Below are 18,797 nucleotides of genomic sequence, written 5' to 3' on the forward strand. Positions count from 1 at the left end.
GACGCCTCAGTCCGTGGCCACCAGACAAGCTGAGGGCTAGCAGGGCTCTGTCGACGTCTCTGTCCCGATCAGTCGATCAAATCAGTAGTATTTATTTTCTTTCATTTTTATGACAATGGACAAGCGCTTACTGGGGACCAGGCACTGTAATGATAATGTTGGTATCTGTTAAGCGCTTCCTATGTGCAGAGCACTGTTCTAAGCGCTGGGGTAGACACAGGATAATCAGGTTGTCCCACGTGAGGCTCCCAGAGTTCATCCCCATTTTACAGATGAGGGAACTGAGGCCCAGAGAAGTGAAGCGACTTGCCCGCAGTCACACAGCGGACAGGTGGCAGAGCTGGGATTCGAACCCATGACCTCCGACTCCCAAGCCTGGGCTCTTTCCACGGAGCCACACTGCTTCTAGCAATATACTAAGCATTGGAGTAGATACAAATTAATCAGGTTGAACTAAGCACTAATCAAGTTGGACACGGGCCCTGTCCCATGTGGGACTCCAAGTCTTAATCTCCATTTTACAGTTGAGGGAACTGGGGCATAGAGAATTTAATGACTTGCCCATGCTCACACAGCAGACAGCAGAGCCGGGATTATCACCCAGGTCCTTCTGACTCCCAGGCCAGGGCTCTATCCATTAGACCATGCTGCTTCTCAATTTATTTTCAGTCAATCAGTGGTATTTAATGAGCACTTACTGGGAGTAAAGCACTGTTCTAAGCACTTGGGAGAATACAGTTCAACAATAGAGAAACAGCGTGGCTCAGTGGAAAGAGCACGGACTTTGGAGTCAGAGGTCATGGGTTCGAAATCCCGGTTCTGCCACTCGTCAGCTGTGTGACTGTGGGCGAGTCACTTCACTTCTCTGCGCCTCAGTTACCTCGCCTGTAAAATGGGGATGAAGACTGTGAGCCCCACGTGGGACAACCTGATTCCCCTGTGTCTACCCCAGCGCTTAGAACAGTGCTCTGCACATAAAAAGCGCTTAACAAACACCAACATCATTATTAACAAAATTGGTTGAGTGCTTACCCTGTACGGACACTATACTAAGCATTTGGGAGCATGCTATAGTTAGTGGACATGATCTGGAGACACAGACAGTAATATAAATTCCAGGTAATGTAAAGAGGATTACAAAGAAGAGCAACATGGCGTAGTGGATAGAGCCCGGGCCTGGGAGTCAGAAGATCATGGGTTCTAATCCCGGCTCTGCCATTTATCAGCTGTGTGGCTTTGGGAAAGTCACTTAACTGCCCTGTGCCTCAGTTTCTTCATCTGTAAAAGGGGGATTAAGACTGTGAGCCCCATGTGGGACCACCTGATTACCTTGTATCTACCCCAGCGCTTAGGACAGTACTTGGCACACAGTAAGTGCTTAACAAATACCATCATTGTCATTATTATTATTAGAAACAGGGAGGAGAAATGAGAGATTATTCAGGAGAGAAGGCTTCTTGGAAAAACGGTGATTTTTAGTGAGGCTGAAGTGATCATCTAAGGTGTGACTCTTCTAGGCCGTAAACTTCTTGTGTGCAGGGAGTATGTCTATCTATTCTACTATATTGGACTCTGCCAAACACTTAATACAGTGCTCCGAATCAGTAAATGCTCAAGAGTTACCGTTGGTTGATCGATAGTTATAATAATGTTGGTATTTGTTAAATGCTTACTATGTGCGGAGCACTGTTCTAAGTGCTGGGGGAGATATAAGGTAAATGGGTTGTTCCACCTGAGGCTCACAGTTCATCCCCATTTTACAGATGAGGCAACTGAGGCACAGAGAATTGAAGTGACTTGCCCACAGTCACACCGCTGACAAGTGGCAGAGTCAGGTTTCAAACCCATGACCTCTGACTCCCAAGCCCGGGCTCTTTCCACTGAGCCACGCTGCTTCTGGATCCGCTTATAACCAAAGCATAAACTGCCCTCACTAGAGTAGAAGTCACCTTAGCAAGGAAACAGAAATTTTTGTTCTGTTTTGTGTTCATAAAAAGAGTCTTTTGTCTTCAGCATAAGGTCCGAGGCCTTACTTCTGTTTCCCAAGAGGAAATGTTTAGTACAGTGCTCTGCACACAGTAAGTGCTCAATAAATATGATTGAATGAATGACTTAGACTTTGGCCTTTCTTAGCAGCAAAAGTTTTTCTGTTATTTTTTTGGGTTTGGAAATCCCTTTCTATATGCCAGGCACTGTCCCAAACGTCAGGGTAGATAGAAGCTAATCAGGTCAGACCCAGTCCTAGTCCCACTTGGGGCTCACAGTCTTAATCCCCATTTTACAGAGGAGGCAACTGAGGCACAGAGAATTGAAGTGACTTGGCCAAGGTCACACAAGACAGCAGACAATTGGCAGAGCTGGGATTAGAACCTGGGTTTTTCTGACTCTCAGGCACAGGCTCTATCCCCTAGTCCACGCTGCTTCTCAAGTTGCATTTATCTGTAACAGGATTCCACCACAAATTAATTTTCCAGAATAAATGAAGTTGAGAATCCAGATGTGGTTTCAAAGCCCTTCATGAACATCTGTTGTGGAATCCTTACAATATTTTGCCTAGAAACCCTATAGAGATATGTCCCTAGGTGAGTCCAAATCATTATAAGAAAATATATTTTTCCCCAAAACTATTTTGAAACATTAAATTATAATGCTGAAGCTGTCTTAAATGAATATTTAGTTCAGTCCATAGGGATTCAGGGATTCAGCATGGCCTTGTGGATAGAGCCCGGGCCTGGGAGTCAGATGGATTTGGGTTCTAATCCCGGCTCTGTCATTCCTCTGCTGTGTGACCTTGGGCAAGTTGCTTTACTTCTCTGCGGCTCAGTTACCTCATTGGTAAAATGGGGATTGAGACTGAAATGGGACAGGGACTGTGTCACCTGATTCGTTTGTATTCACCCAAGTGCTTAGTACAGTGTCTAGAACATGGTAATGGCTTAACAAATGCTACAATTGAACAGTTAAAGTGGAAAAATGAGAGCCAGTTCCCAGGGGGAATTTGCAACCGCGATGTAATCGCTGTGGCTATTTCAGCATTCACAGTGCCACCGTTGCTGTCCTAGAGTCCGTGCAGCCATCTTGGTTCTTGAACCACCTTTTCCTGCTCCTCTCTTCCTCTCCCTTGCCCTTCTCTTCCCATCACCCTTCCCCCTTTACCCTCCCTCTCCTTTTTCCACTCCTCTTCCCCTCCTTTCTCCTTCCCCTTCTCCTTTCTGACCTTCTTTCATTCATTCATTCAATCATATTTATTGGGCGCTTACTGTGCGCAAAGCTTTATACTAAGCACTTGGGGGAGTACGAAATAACTTAGTACAGTGCTCTGCACATAGTAAATGCTCAATAAATACTAGTGAATGAGTGAATGAAAAGACCAATGAACAGACTCATTCCCTGCTCAAAATCAGCTTATGGAATAGAGGAAAGTCTAGAGGGATTTTCCTTGTGTTCCGCCTCCCCTCTTCTCCTCCTTTCCTCTTCCCCAACCCCACTCCCCTTTACCCTTTTCTTTCCACCACCCCTCCTCCTCCATTCCTGGCTTCCCCTCTTCTTGCCAACCACCTAGGGAGATGGGAAGGTTTGCTCAAGGGCTTAGATGCAACTCACAAAATGGCCTCAGAGAAAATGAAAATGCCTGATAAAACTGAAAATGCTTTTTCAAACTGAAAGCAGCTCCATGCACCAATGGCTAATAATTATAATGGCATTTGTCAAGCATTTACAGTGTATCAAACACTGCCCTAAGTGCTAGGGTAGATAATAATAATAATAATAATGTTGGTATTTGTTAAACGCTTACTATGTGCAGAGCACTGTTCTCAGCGCTGGGGTAGATACAGGGTCATCAGGTTGTCCCACGTGAGGCTCACAGTCTTAATCCCTATTTTACAGATGAGGGAACTGAGGCACAGAGAAGTGAAGTGACTCGCCCACAGTCACGCAGCTGACAAGTGGCAGAGCTGGAATTCGAACCCATGACCTCTGACTCCCAAGCCCGAACTCTTTCCACTGAGCCACGCTGCTTCTCCAAAACACTGCTTCTCCAAAAAGATGCAAAACAGTCAGGCTGGTTAAAGCTCATATTCCACCTGGGGCTCTCAGTCTTAATCCCCATAGAGAAGCAGCGAGGCTCAGTGGAAAGAGCCCGGGATTGGGAGTCAGAAGTCATAGGTTCGAATCCCGCCTCTTCCATTTGTCAGCTGCGTGACTGTGGGCGAGTCACTTCACTTCTCTGTGCCTCAGTTCCCTCATCTGTAAAATGGCGATTAAGACTGTGAGCCTCACGTGGGACGACCTGATTCCCCTGTATCTCCCCCAGCACTTAGAACAGTGCTCTGCACATAGTAAGCGCTTAACAAATACCAACATTATTATTATTATTTTATTGATGAGGCAACTGAGGCCCAGAGAAGTCAAGTGACTTGCCCAAAGTCACACAGCAGACAGGTGGCAGAGCAGGATTAGAACCCAGGTCCGTCTGCCTCCCAAAGCCATGCTCTATCCATTAGGCCACGCTGCTTCTCTAGCATTCAAAGCAGAGTGCTTTGGTCAGCTCGACTGCGGGGCCTGTGTCAGGGATTTCCGGCATCTGGTCTGGCCCCTCGCTTTAAAGGCCAATCCCAAAAGCATCTCACATCAATCAGAACCAATCCACGTTACATCTCTCTACTCACCTCTAGACTGAAAGCTCATCTCTAGACTGTAAGCTCATTATGACAGAGAGCATGCCTGCTAATTAATAATTACGGTCTTTGTTAAGCGCTTGCTATGTGCCAAGCACTGTGCTAAGCACTGGGGTAGATACGAGGTAATCAGGTTGTCCCGTGGGGGGCTCCCACTTTTAATCCTCACTTTGCAGATGACGTAACTGAGGCGCAGAGAAGTTATAATGATGTTGGCATTTGTTAATGTTGGTATCTGTTAAGCGCTTACTATGTGCAGAGTACTCTTCTAAGCGCTGGGGGAGATTTACAGGGTCATCGGATTGTCCCACGTGAGGTTCACAGTCTTCATCCCCATTTTACAGATGAGGTAACTGAGGCGCAGAGAAGTTAAATGACTTGCCCATAAGTTATGTGACTTGCCCAAGGTCACAGAGCAAACAAGTAGCGGAGCCAGAATTAGGCGCCCAAGCCAGTGTTCTGTACTCTCCCATAGAAAGCGCTCAGTAAATACCACTGATTGACCCACAGATTGACAGCCACAGACCATCCGAGACCCTTTCTAAATGGTCTCTGAAACCACTCCAAGATGCAGGTCGTCCAGGGGATGTAGACCAGGATTCATTCAATAGTATTTATTGAGCGCTTACTATGTGAAGAGCACTGTACTAAGCGCTTGGAATGTACAGTTGAGTAACAGATAGAGACAGTCCCTGCCCTGTGACGGGCTTACAGTCTTATCGGGGGAGACAGACAGACAAGAACAATAGCAATAAATAGAATCAAGGGGATGAACATCTCATTAAAACAATAGCAAATAAATAGAATCGAGGCGATGTACATTTCATTAACAGGACCGGGATGGGCCTGAGTCTCATTTCCAGGGGTCCAGCAGGACTCAACGTACCCGGCAACCATGGAATTCCAGTGGATTATGGGGGAGAGGAAGGAAAACCTTGGGAAGCCTGTTCTGTCCAGACTTCACCAGAGCCCCATAGACTAGTCAGAAAGTGCTCCAACTTCCCCCAAATGGGGACCTTCTTTGCCCACCTTTAGGACGACTTTAAAAGCAGCATGGCTTAGTGGATAGATCACGGACCTGAGAGTCAGAAGGATCTGGGTTTTAGTTCCGGCTCCACTACTTGTCTGCTGTGTGAGCCTGGACACGTCACTCCACTTCTCCGTGCCTCAGTGACATCATCTATAAAATGGGGATTAAGACCGTGAGCCCCAAGTGGGACACGGATGGTGTCCGACCTGATTATCTTGTATCTACCCCAGCACTTAGTACAGCGCCTGGCACATAATAAGCACCTAACAAATACCACAGACAAAAACCAGTAAAACAAATAATGGTTCCCCACTGCCACGCTGAGCAATACGGAGTCTCTCAGGTGACCCAGAGACCCCCAAGCCCAGCTGGAATTGAGAGGGTCGGGGGTGGGGGGCTCACGGTCAGTGGACAAATCCAGGTCACAATCACCTACTTAGTCATATTCCTTTAGTAAAGGCTTCAGGGAGGAGATCCTCCAGCCTCCCCTCGCCATTGGAAAGTGTCTCTCGGCCTCCTGATGTCTTTTTCCTCTTCGCCCATCCTCCACGGAGATGGCGAGGTGCTCGTCCTCCTCCTCGGGGCACTAGATTCGCTTCAGCATATGAGTACTGGATCCAATAATGTGAGGTGATCTATTCTGCACATGTAATAACGCCTTTGATAAAATCTTACTCTAAAAGGCCAGAAGAGACATCTGTCTTTCTCTATATAGTGATGCTCTAATAAAATCTAGAGAACCGTCTTCTGTATCTTATGGATATGTGGAACGATGTTGAAATCCGGATTTAGGTAGCGTTACATCTTCCTAACTCTGCTTTGCATGTCTGCCTTCATGCAGAAATCATTCTTGCTGTCACTCTCTGTCCTCACCAGCTCATTTTGTGTGTTTTGATATCAGAGGTCAATATTTGTCTCAGGTTGCATTTATTTTCTTCTGATATCAAAAAGAAATTTTAAGGGTTAATCTCTCCGACTTGTCTTGTAAATGATGCGCTCTAAGCGAAAGTCCACAGAAAGGGATTGGAGTTCGTCTTCGCTGCCGGATCAATTCCAAAAGACTCTAAAAATCAGGTTGAAACCCGTGTCGGATACACTGTGCGAAGAGTAGTCACAGCCTGAGTACACTATAAGCAACTGTAGTTTTTTGAGACAAGGCTTAGGAAAAAGGTCACAGGTGACTGCAGTTAAAGAAGCCAGTTAAGGATTAGGGCATAATTAATAGTTCATAGTCCAAAGTACCTGCCAAGAAAAAAAGTGTGCCCTTTAAGGCTAAAAGTTTAACTTTCAGCATTGGCCATTTGTTCAGGGAATGTCAGGAGATACAGCTTTCAGCTGCTTAAAATTTCATTTAATTTTGCTCAAAATTGTTGAGAAAATATCCTGGACCAGAAGATTGAAAAGCCATGATTTTTTTTTTTTAAATACACATAGCCCAAGCTGCCTAGTGGTGATCTACAGCTTTTCATAGAAACAATAACAATGATAGTAATAATTATTTTTATATTGTTAAGTGCTTCCCAAGTTCACACAGAAGACAAGAGGAAGAGCCACGATGGCAACCCAGATTCTCTGGCTCCGCGGCCCACGCTCCTTCTACTCGGTCATGCTGCTTCTCTTGATTAATTCAGTCATCCTTGTTTAAGGATGATCATAATTAATCCAGATTCCACTTGGTCCTTCCCTTTCTCTCCTGACCCAAAGATTCAATCCCTCCATTTTGCCTTCCAAGCCAATCTTACACCTCCCATTCAGTGGGTAAGAGAGGATCAGTGTCCTAACACATGCCACCCAAAAGAGTCTTTATTTATGCCCCAGTCTCCCCTCATTGTGAATTTACACAAAACTTCCATGAATCCTAACTTGAAATGAGACATGAAACCTTTCATCAATGGGTCTCATCGTATTTACAAAAGACACAACTCAAAAAAATTGTTGTTGTTCAGTTGTTAAAACTTCCAGCAACCTAGAGTAATAGAGACCAAAGACTTCATCATCTTCCATACAAAGGAGACAGAAACCTGAGAGTATTTTTTCTCCAACTAAGCTGCATGTCACCCTCTCATTTCTACATCTTAAGTGAGAAACCAGGTATTTCGGGCCCAAGTCGGAACCCTGTAAAAAAAGCAAACAGCCTGTGGTAATTCATCCATCTAGCCTTAAGAACCTAAGGTTGGGTGTCACTATAGGATTTCCACTTTCCAGCATTGAGGAGAAGATTCAGAAGTGGAGGGAATTAAACAAAGACTGGTGTTGGAACTTTATGAAATATCTCCTGACTTTCTGACAAAGACGGGTTTTTGTCAGACTTAACTCGATGTCTTTGCCACCAGATCGATGAACTAAATAACCACATACGTTGCACTTTCATTTGAGGGAGTCAGTGTAATTAGGAAGAACAATAATTATTATGATAGTTAAGTGTTTACTAACTGCCAAGAATTTGTGTCAGCCCCAGGGGTAGTTACAAGATAATCAGGTTAGACACAGTCCCTGGCCCACACAGGACTCGCAGTCTAAGTAGAAGAAAAGAAAAGAAAATGCAGAAAGAACAGGTATTGGATAACCATTTTATAGATGAGGAAACTGAGGTGCAGCAAAGTTAAGTGACTGTCCCAAGGTTAAACAGCAGGCAAGTGGCAGATCTGGGATTACAACCCAGCTCCTCTGGCTCCAAGGCTCATGCTCTTTCGACTAGGCCGCGCTCCTTCCCCTCTAGATTTCAAATAGTTAAGGAAATCGAAGGAAGAGTTAAGACATTTTATCTATCATTCTAATCTCTACGTAGAGAACAGCCGAAGGAAAACTAAGGCTAAAAAAAAAATGTCGAAGAAACTATTTAGAAAATGCAACAAGACAGTCTGATAGTCTAGCAAAATTCTTTGCATTTTTTGACTGGGCCTGGACTATTTTCCTATGCACGTGTGAACGTTATAATTATGTTTCCCTAAGATATTTGAAAAGCAGCTTTCGAACATTCTTTAAGAAAGTTTGGGGCTGTAGTACAGCTCAAAAACAACTGTGCTTCCTGTGGGGTGGTAGAGGTTGTTGAGTTTAAAAGAAAAGAAAACGAACAACTTACACTTGGGAAATAAGGAAGACTTTTTAATCTACTCATTGAGCTCTGCCCCTAACCAAATGGATTCTGGTAACTTGCTCAGAATAGGACAGCAGTTCCTACAAGAGGAGTTTGGGATCTAAGTTTACGATTTAGGAATTACGGTACCTTTTGAAACGGAAGAATGAACTGGACTTCAATATTCCTTTCTTAAATCTCGTCGAGTCGTTTCCATTTCCTATCAACTTTATGGCCTATTGGTAGAGCACGGGCCTGGGAGTCAGAAGGTCATGGATTCTAATCCTGGCTCTGCCACTTGTCTGCTGTGTGACCTTGGGCGAGTCACTTCGCTTCTCTGGACCTCAGTTACCTCAACTGTAAAATGGGGATTGAAACCGTGAGCCCAATGGGGGACAGGAATCGAGTCCAACTCAATTTGCTTGTATCCACTCCAGCGCTTAGTTCCGTACCCAGCACATAGTAAGCGCTTAACAAATACCATCATCATTCTTTTTCCATAGAGTGGACTTCAATAGGGAACACAAAAATCCACGAGCATTCGCACTTTCACCCACTCACTTCTACAGAAAGTGGGATAGATTTCAGAATTTCGGGTCTTTTGATTTGGATTTGGAAATTGCAGCTGGCAACTGGTAACTTGTATAATTTTGGAGTTTATAATTGGCAGGCCCCCTGCCCCAGGGTTTTTCGAGGAAAGGATCTGATTTACTTTCAGTAGGACCCAGAAGTAAGGTAGGCCGTAGTTACGGACCCCTGTCCAAGAAAATGTTTGGGACTCAAATGTGTTTCCGATTAAGCTGTACACTTATGTCGCTGGTGTAGCTAGTGAAACAGGGTTTGCAATGCCCTGGAGAGCTACTGAGATATCACCAGGATGTATAGACTCCCCTAGCAGATCCCCTTGCCTGAGGGACAGGCAGATGAAATGAAGTCTCAGGAAAATTACATGGAATTTCCCTTTGGCTGTTTTTGAGTTATCCAACTATGAAGTGCCCTTCGGGCCTTCAAAAGGAACAAACCCTTTATCACAGTTAAAGGAGAGACTATAAGGTAGGAAACTAATCATGACAAGGCACTGTAGTCGAACTGCAATTCAAGGAACCCGTCTTTGTCAGAAAGTCAGGAGATATTTTGTAAAGTTCCAACACCAGTCTTTGTTTAAATCCCTCCACTTCTGAAACTTCTCCTCAATGCTGGAAAGTAGAAATCCTATAGTGACACCCAACCTTAAGTCCTTAAGGCTAGATGGATGAATTACCGCAGGCTGTTTGCTTTTTTACAGTGTTCTGACTTGGGTCTGAAATACCTGGTTTCTCACTTAAGATGTAGAAATGAGAGGGTGACATGCAGCTTAGTTGGAGAAAAAATACTCTCAGGTTTCTGTCTCCTTGGTTTGGAAGATGATGAAGTCTTTGGTCTCTACTACTCTAGGTTGATGGAAGTTAAGTTAGTCGTGACATCTTTGGACTTTATTTGATTAAGGACATGTAACTCAAGGATAAAATGGTCTGGAGGATAATCTGGAATTCTTAGTGAAAAATGTTTTGCATTAGGACTGAATCAGCTGGATCTTGATTTGGGTATGATTCAGGGAAGGAGGGTAGAAAAGTAGAAAAAGTGTCTCAAAGACTAGGAAGGGAAAAGAGATTGGAGAAAGAGTGAGGGTAGAGAGGGAAAAGAGGTGAGTGAGAAATACAATAACAATATCACTGCTTTGATTTGAATATCACTAAAATATCATTCCTGCACCTACTTCAGTCTGTAGTAAAAGACAAAGGCAGAAAGATGCCATAGCTTCATAGTGGAATTTGTTACTTTGTGCCAAGCACTGTATCAAGAGCTGGAGTAGATGCTAAAGCAGATAGGGCACGGTCCCTGGCCCACATGGGGCTTACAGTCTAAAGTAGAAGGAGAACGGGGATTGAATCCCCACTTTACGGATGAAGAAGCAGAGGCATAGAGAAGTTCAGTGACTTGCCCAAAATCACACAGCAGGCAAGTGGCAGAGCCAGGATTTGAACCCAAGTCCTTTGACTTCCAGGCCCATAATCAGTTAATCAGTCACTTGTATTTATTGAGGATTTACTGTGCTCAGAGCACTGTACTACATGCTTGGGAGAGTAGAACACAACAATAAACACATAGTCCCTGCCCACAACTTGGTCATTCTGCTTTTTGAAAAATGAGGAATAAGAGATGATAGATAATGGAAGGTATACATAATGGAAAATATAGATAATGAGGGAGAGAAAAAAAGCTCAGGCGTAAAGGTAATAATAATTATGGTATTTGTTAAGCACTTACTATGTGCCAAACACCGTTCTAAGTGCTGGTGTAGAAACAAGGTAATCAGGTTGTCTCACGTGGGGCTCACAGTCTTAATCCCCATTTTACAGATGAGGTAACTGAGGCACAGAGCAGTGAAGTGACTTGCCCAAGGTCACACAGCAGACAAATGGCGGAGCTGGGATTAGAACCCACGTCCTCTGTTTCCCAAGCTCATGCTCTTGCCGCTAGGCCGTGCTGCCTCTCTAAGATCGAGAAAAGAGGAGCAAAAATCCAAAAACCTGGAAGTGAAAGGACAAGAGAGGGAGAAAGAAGCAGGCATTTTCAGGGATTAGTCAGCTTCATTCATTCAGTGGTATTTATTGAGCGCTAACTATGTGCAGAGCACTGTCCTAAGCTTCCCTCTGTACCCTGTAGATTTTAGGGTAAGAGGTCAGCTTTGCCTAGTTGACTTTAACCCTGGGAGCTGGATGGGAGTGATAGGAAGAAACGCTGACAGGATGGGAGTTTCCCTCTAAACCTTAAGCTTCTCGAGGGCAACTCTATGATATTATACTCTCGCAAGTGCTTACTACAGTATCAGTTGGTGATATTTATTGAGCGCTTACTATGTGCAGAGCCCTGCTGTAATAAACGTTGGAGAGAGTACAATACAGCAGAATTAGAGGACATGTTCCCTGCTCATAACGAGCAGGCCGGAAGGATGGCGTAAGCTTGTTGGGGACAGGGAATGTGTTTATTGTTGCAGTGTACTCCTCCAAGCGCTCAGTACAGTGCTCTGCACACAGTCAGCGCTCAATAAATACGATTGCATGACTGAATGAACGAATAGGGTGTGAACAAGGGGTCGACAGAGACAAGAGCACTCAGGAATCAGAGTCTGGAGTTTGCAAGGGCCGGACAGATGTTGGTTTTGGGTGGTTTTCTCTCTTTTTGTGAAAGTAGGTCTCTGGTGAATAAATGATGAATGATGGATGGGAAATAAAGACAGAAATAGAACTGGTGTTGGAATCTGAAAAAGATCCACCTCTTGTGGATGAATTCATCTAACTGATCTAGAATAGTTGGACAGAGGAAAATTAGAATGATATTAAGGTATGGCAGATCCTCATCCTACAGACGGTTCTATAGAAACAGTTCCTTAGATATATGTGGATGAAATAGTGTTCCTATGTGGTAATTTGAAGACTGCTCTTGAATAAATTATGGAATCCAGTACGGTCCATCTGCCTTCAAGGCAATCTGGGGATAGAGTGATATCATTTATAGATTGCGAAATGTAACTATTAATAGGGGAGCGATTAATCACAGGGCTATTAATGAATAAATATGCAATTCACTTAATCCGGTGCCTGAAATTCAACGTCGTGTCCTATAACCCAAATTATAATGCATTAAAGTTAAGTAAAAAACTGGAGATGTATTAAAAAAAACCCCACAAACCTCATCCCATACATCTACCTCACATCAACTCCTCCCACAGAAAAGACAAGCCGTTAAATAAAAGTTACAACACTTTAATTTGTAACTGACCCAAAAAACCCTTAAAATGATAAATGATCCATTTGAAGCCTTTTAATTTGAGCCAAAAGGTCTCCTTTTCAACTGCTATAACTGTTATCACTCCCGTCAAAGAGAGCATGCTTCACAACGGCTTGCCTTATATTACATGTTACACAAATTTGTGCGTTCTAGATTACCACAATGGAGAGCAACCTGAAGACGATAGAAGAGGAGAACAAAGTAATTGAACAGCAAAATGAGTCTCTTCTTCATGAACTGGCCAATTTAAGCCAGTCTTTAATTCATAGTCTAGCTAATATCCAGCTACCACATATGGTAAGTGATTGAGAGCACAAGTTAAGGAATTTGGCGATCTTCTTCAGTTCACATCATACAGTAGATGTCTTTTTTTTTTATGTTTACGATTCCTCAAGCAGTTGGATGTTTGCGGTTACAACCCCGAAACCATAAAGATAACCTTAACTGCTAAAAAAAGACAAAAAAATAAAAAAATAAAAAACTTGGTGGGCCTATTCCGATGTATCCTGTAAAATTAAGTATGCTCTAAATAGGCATTTTAAATATTATAAGATGGTGGCGATATGCTATTATAGTATTTTATGCTTATATGACTATACTATTAAGAAAATAAAAGTTGTATATGAACTACTATTTAATATCTCGTAGGATCCAATCAATGAACAAAATTTTGATGCTTACGTGACCACTTTGACGGACATGTATACAAATCAAGATCGTTATCAGAGTCCAGAAAATAAAGCCCTACTGGAAAATATAAAGCAGGCTGTGAGAGGAATTCAGGTCTGAACAGCTGCTGTAGTGGTGGAAATCTTGCTTAAAAAAAAAGGATGCCTCTTGTTTTTTGCTGCTGTAATTTACCAGAAAGTGTTCTATATTTATTTCTGTTTGAAACAGTGTTATGCTTACAAGACTTCATGATGATTTTATGTCTTGCTTTGAAGATAGTAACTGCGGAATAGTTTTTTGAATACATTCACATTTTGTACGTTTTCATATATGCTGACATAGTGTGAGATGCCATGTAATGTTTATAGCTGCTAATGTATGCACATTTTTGGGGTATATATATTTCTGAAGAGGTAAGCTGATCAAAATAAATAGAGTGTAAATTCTTTTTAATGCTTTAGTGATTAAATGTTTTAGTATTTTGAACTGAAATGGACAAAAAAAAAAACAGCTTTGAATGACAATGTTGCGGTCTCTGCAGCCACTTTTTAAACACTCTCATTTTGCCTCATGTTGGAGGATTTTATGGGATTTGAGAAATACATTTTGTGTGCATATTGTTTCATAGCAAGAATTGGTTGCAAAAATGCTTTATTTTTGAACAATGCTTGAAAATGTGTGATTTTTTGTTTTCAGAGGATGGTTGTTGGTGTGTGGTGGGGCAATAAAATGAAGTTTGGGGGAAGCCGAGGAAATGGCACGGATTCTATGTAAGCTATGAAATGGGTAATTTCATGTAAGACAACATCAAGCCATGGAAACTTGACAGAAGATTCAAAGCAGCTTAAAGAGCACTTTTCAATTCACTTCTAAGCATTACATGGTATGAATACGGAAACTTCCATTCAGGCGGGAACTTATCAGAGGTGGACCACATGAAGATCTCTTTTCTTTTCAAGAGAACGTTGGAGCAACGTTCTCTTAAATCCCCAGGATTTCTTAGCGCCCCTCTGAACTGTCCGTTTTTACGATGTAGTTCATTTTCCCCCCGCCCGAACTGGGGTGCTTTCGCTTTAGGACGAAGGGTGTTAATTTCAAAACAAAGATGTCCCTTTTTGGCCTTTTATTTTGCGGGGGGAGGGAGATGGATACCAGTTATTTGTGACTGCTTTAGTTACTGGACTGAATTCATCGCCGTTTGGAGCAGGAGTACAGTTCAGTAAAGAATGTCTTTTTTTCGCCCCCCTTCTGCCCTTCCCCCCGGGGCTCTGAATAAGGATTTGATCCCACATACGGTACTCTTAGTGACGCTCGTTCTACCTTCCGTTGGAGAACAGTCTTGAATACAGCATTCGCATATGCTTTAGATTTGTTTCATTATTACCTGTCACAAGAATGAATGCAATCAACTTTTTAATGTAACCCGAATAGACTTCAGCACTTTTTTTGCTTTCGGCCTGATCATTTTAAGACGAAAACTTATTCGTAGCTTCGAGATTTGGTTGTTTTCTTCCAAACGACTGCACTATACGTATGCATAAGAACACTTTTCCTTTCGACACCTTTTCATTTCTTTCCCCCTCCCGGTAGCCATTTGGATGATGTCTCGTGTTCTCGGATGTCGGATTGATTTCGATCGACTAGCGTATCTTTTCCTTCCATGTCTTGATGTTATGCAGAAAGTACAAAAGTGCTTTCAAATTTTGTTATGAAAAAGATGGGTTTTGTAAAAAAAAAAAAAAATATTTTTAGCAGAACAGGACTTACAGGGTCATCGTCCCCACAATGTGCCAGTTGACGATTTGCACTTACCTTGTCCTATTTATCCGTACGGAGGTGTGCAATTTCTCGTGTCATCAGCCTCGTGACACTAACCTGAACAAATCGTAGCGGAAGCCATTATGGCAGATCCAATAATATTGCTAAGGGAGACATACAGGGATCTCACAACAAATATTCTGATACAATACTCAACCTCGGTATATATATATATATGTATAAATATATGTATATCCCAGCGGCACTTTATACTCTTCACTGTACAAAAGCTTACAGTTTTCCACGAGGACTTTAATAACTAGCTGGGAAAAAACAAGATTATGTAAAATTACTTTGGGGCTCTGCGGGCTCTTAGCGGTATAGTCCCCTCTTTCTGTTGTGCTTTTAGTTGTAGCTGCCACGCTCAGAATTGCCTTTTTGAGAGCTGAAGCAAGATACTCGTTGCTCACCTCTGCCATATATATTGTACTCTGGCCCTAGCTTCCTTTTAGGGCTATCATTGTTCATAATGGCATATGCATTTTTCCACTGCATTGTGTCTGCAGCTTCTTTGCAATATAGTAATGCTTTCAGTAGAGTACTAGATAGTATCAGTTTGGGATTCTTCTTGTTATCACCTATGTACAATGGAAAGGGATTTTAAGCACAAATCTGCTGCTCATCTAATGTCGGTACATAATATCAAATCAAAAGTTATCTGTGACTATTATATAGGGATCACACACAAAAAAAGTGTCACATATTAGAATGCTGACCTTTCATATGGAATTATTGTGAGTCATCAGAGTTTATTTCTTCTAACTTATCGTTCAAATTCATTTCTAAGTTGATTTAAGTAATCATTTACTAAGACAGAATTTTGTATAAACTATTTATTGTGCTCTCTGTGGAACTGAAGTTTGATTTATTTTTGTACTACACGGCATGGATTTGTTGACATTTTAATTTTGCTATAAATGTGTGGAATCACAAGTTGCTGTGATACTTCATTTTTAAATTGTGAACTTTGTACAAATTTTGTCATGCTGGATGTTAACACATCTTACTCTAAATAAAAAAAAAAATGTGTTGCCACATTTGTAGCACAGTGTTCTATGATCTCTGTCGCTTTTCTCAATGTATCGTCAGTCTTGGGAATGTATACATACATATATTCAATGTATCTAGGTATGACTATATACATATATATATATATTTTTATATATATGTATATATACATTCATACCCGTATATTCATTCATTCAATCGTATTTATTGAGCGCTTACTGTGTGCAGAGCCCTGTTCTAAGCGCTTGGAAAGTGCAGTTCGGCAACAGATAGAGACAGTTCATTCAGTAGTATTTATTGAGTGCTTACTGTGTGCAGAGCACTGTACTAAGTGCTTGGAATGTACAATTCGGCAACAGATAGAGACAATCCCTACCCAACGACGGGCTCACAGTCTAGAAGGGGGGAGACAGACAACAAAGTAATCACTGAGGTATTTCTGAAGCACCTACTGTGTGCCAAGCACTGGGATAGTTATAAAGACAATCTGGTCAGACCCAGTCCCTGTCTCACGTGGAACGTACAGTCTGTGGAGAAAGGAAGACAGGTAGTTAAACCCTGCTTTACAAGTGAGGAAACCGTGGCACAGAGAAGTTAAGCGACTGGCTCAAGGTCACGCAGCAGGCAAACGGGAAAGCCAAGATAGATCCCTAGTCCTCTGACTTTCAGGCCCGTGCTCTTTCCCCTAGGCCACGCTGGGAATCCTCCAGATACTCTGAAGGTCGAACGGAAGCTGGCTGTAACTTCTCTCAAGTCGTCCACGCCCAGAAACCTGAAGCTAAATATCCGGGTTGTGTAGCACACTGGAGATTTACGTTCCCGTAGGAGCGCCACCTCAGAATTCTCCTGTTGGATTTAAAATAGAAGCAGATTACTGACATTCTTTGATGTAATCAGCACCTCAGCAGTATCTACTGCAATCCTCTTAAGAACGTAAGCGTGAAGCCAAGCCAGCCCGGCTCAGTCTGGTAGATTGGTCCAACAATCTACCCAGACTAGTAAATTAAACCATGAAGGCCACAATTCTGGGTCTATCGGTGGCAACCAAGGATGTTTGGAAAGACAGTAGGATGACTTTTACCCTCCTCGACATGATGATGTCCTTCCCCTCATTCAGAACGCCCCATCTAGCATCCCTGACTTTTCCAGTAATATTCCTAACTTTCTCAATCAATCAACACTATCTCTTGAGTCCTCGCTGTATGCACTAAGCACATGAGATATAGCAGAGTCAGCAGGCATGTTCCCTGCCCATAAGGAACTTACAGTTAAGAGGGTAGTTCACAGTTTATTTCGCTCTAATACTCCATTTGGGGTCTTCCGTGTACGAACTGAACCAAAACCTACTTGAATCCACTTGGGTTATCAGCTTATCAGCTTTGCATTTTACTTGCTTTGAATGGATCTCCTCTCTCCCTCCTGTTGTAGGTTTTTAATGAGCTAGTTCCATGTTGGTCAGTTAATTGTATTTACTGAGTTCTTACTGTGTGCAGAGCACTGTATTAAGTAAGTGCTTGGCAGTAGTACAATACAACAGTTTAACAGACACATTCCCTGCCCACAACGAGTTTACAGTCTTGATGGGGAGACAGACCAGACATAAATAAATACGGTTATGTACCTCAGGACTGTGGGACTGGGAAGGGGGATGAGTAAAGGGAGCAAATCAAGGTGATGCAGAAGGGAGCGGGACAAGAGGAAAGGAGGGTTTGGCCAGGGAAGGGGAAGGCCTCTTGGAGGAGAGGTGACTTCAATAAGGCTTTGAAGCGGGGAGAGTCATTGTCCGTCAGGAGTGAAGAGGGAGGACATTACAGGCCGGCGGCAAGATATGGGTGAGGGTTGGGCTGGGAGATAGGCGAGATAGAGGTACAGTGGCATTAGAGAAGTGGAAGCGAAGAAGTGTGTGGGCTGCGTTGTAATAATAAGGTTGGTATTTGTTAAGCGCTTACTATGTGCAGAGCACTGTTCTCAGCGCTGGGGTAGATACAGAGTAATCAGGTTGTCCCACATGAGGCGCACAGTCTTAATCCCCATTTTACAGATGAGGGAACTGAGGCCCAGAGAAGTGAAGTGACTCGCCCACAGTCACACAGCTGACAAGTGGCAGAGCTGGGATTCGAACCCATGACCTCTGACTCCCAAGCCCGTGCTCTTTCCACTGAGCCACGCTGCTGCTCTAGTAGGGTTGTAGTAGGAGAGAAGCGAGGTGAGGTAGGAGGTGTGAATGGCTGCTTTGAAGCCATCAAGTTTTCGTTAGACCTTTCCCCGTCTTCCATGATTACATAAACTTTAATCTCGTCCCTTCTAGCTCTAGTACCCTTATTGAAGAAGGACTCCATTCTCTCAATTATTTTGCTTACCTTCTTCTGTCCCTTCCCAGATCTGGCACCCTTTCTTTTTCTCTCTTTTTTAATGACATTTGTTAAGCACTCGCTGGGTGCCACGTGCTGCTGCGTGCCATGCGCTGTGCTAAGCGCTGGGGTAAATACAAGCTAATCAGATTGGACCCGGTCCTTGTCCCACATGGGGCTCACAGTCTTAATCCCCATTTTGCAGATGGAGGAACTGAGGCCCAGCGAATTCAAGAGACTTGCGCAAGGTCACACAGCAGACAAGCAGCCGAGTCAGGATTACAACCCGGGTCCTTCTGATTCCCAGGCCTGGGCTCTATCCACTAGGTCATGCT

At 43.1% G+C, this 18,797-nt stretch overlaps 1 protein-coding gene across 1 annotated transcript in view; it reads left to right on the forward strand.

The window, feature by feature from the left end:
* Positions 1–16,154, forward strand: part of MYT1L (myelin transcription factor 1 like) — a 569,059-nt gene extending 552,905 nt beyond the window's left edge. The window contains exons 22-23 of the mRNA XM_029051295.2: positions 12,770–12,913; positions 13,265–16,154. Of these exons, the coding sequence (XP_028907128.1) occupies positions 12,770–12,913; positions 13,265–13,405 (285 nt within the window). The 3' untranslated portion in view covers positions 13,406–16,154. The remainder of the gene's footprint in view (positions 1–12,769; positions 12,914–13,264) is intronic.
* Positions 16,155–18,797: the final 2,643 nt, after the last annotated feature.

This window comes from Ornithorhynchus anatinus, chromosome X1 (assembly GCF_004115215.2).
Source record: "Ornithorhynchus anatinus isolate Pmale09 chromosome X1, mOrnAna1.pri.v4, whole genome shotgun sequence".
In the NCBI taxonomy this organism is placed as follows: Eukaryota; Metazoa; Chordata; class Mammalia; order Monotremata; family Ornithorhynchidae; genus Ornithorhynchus; species Ornithorhynchus anatinus.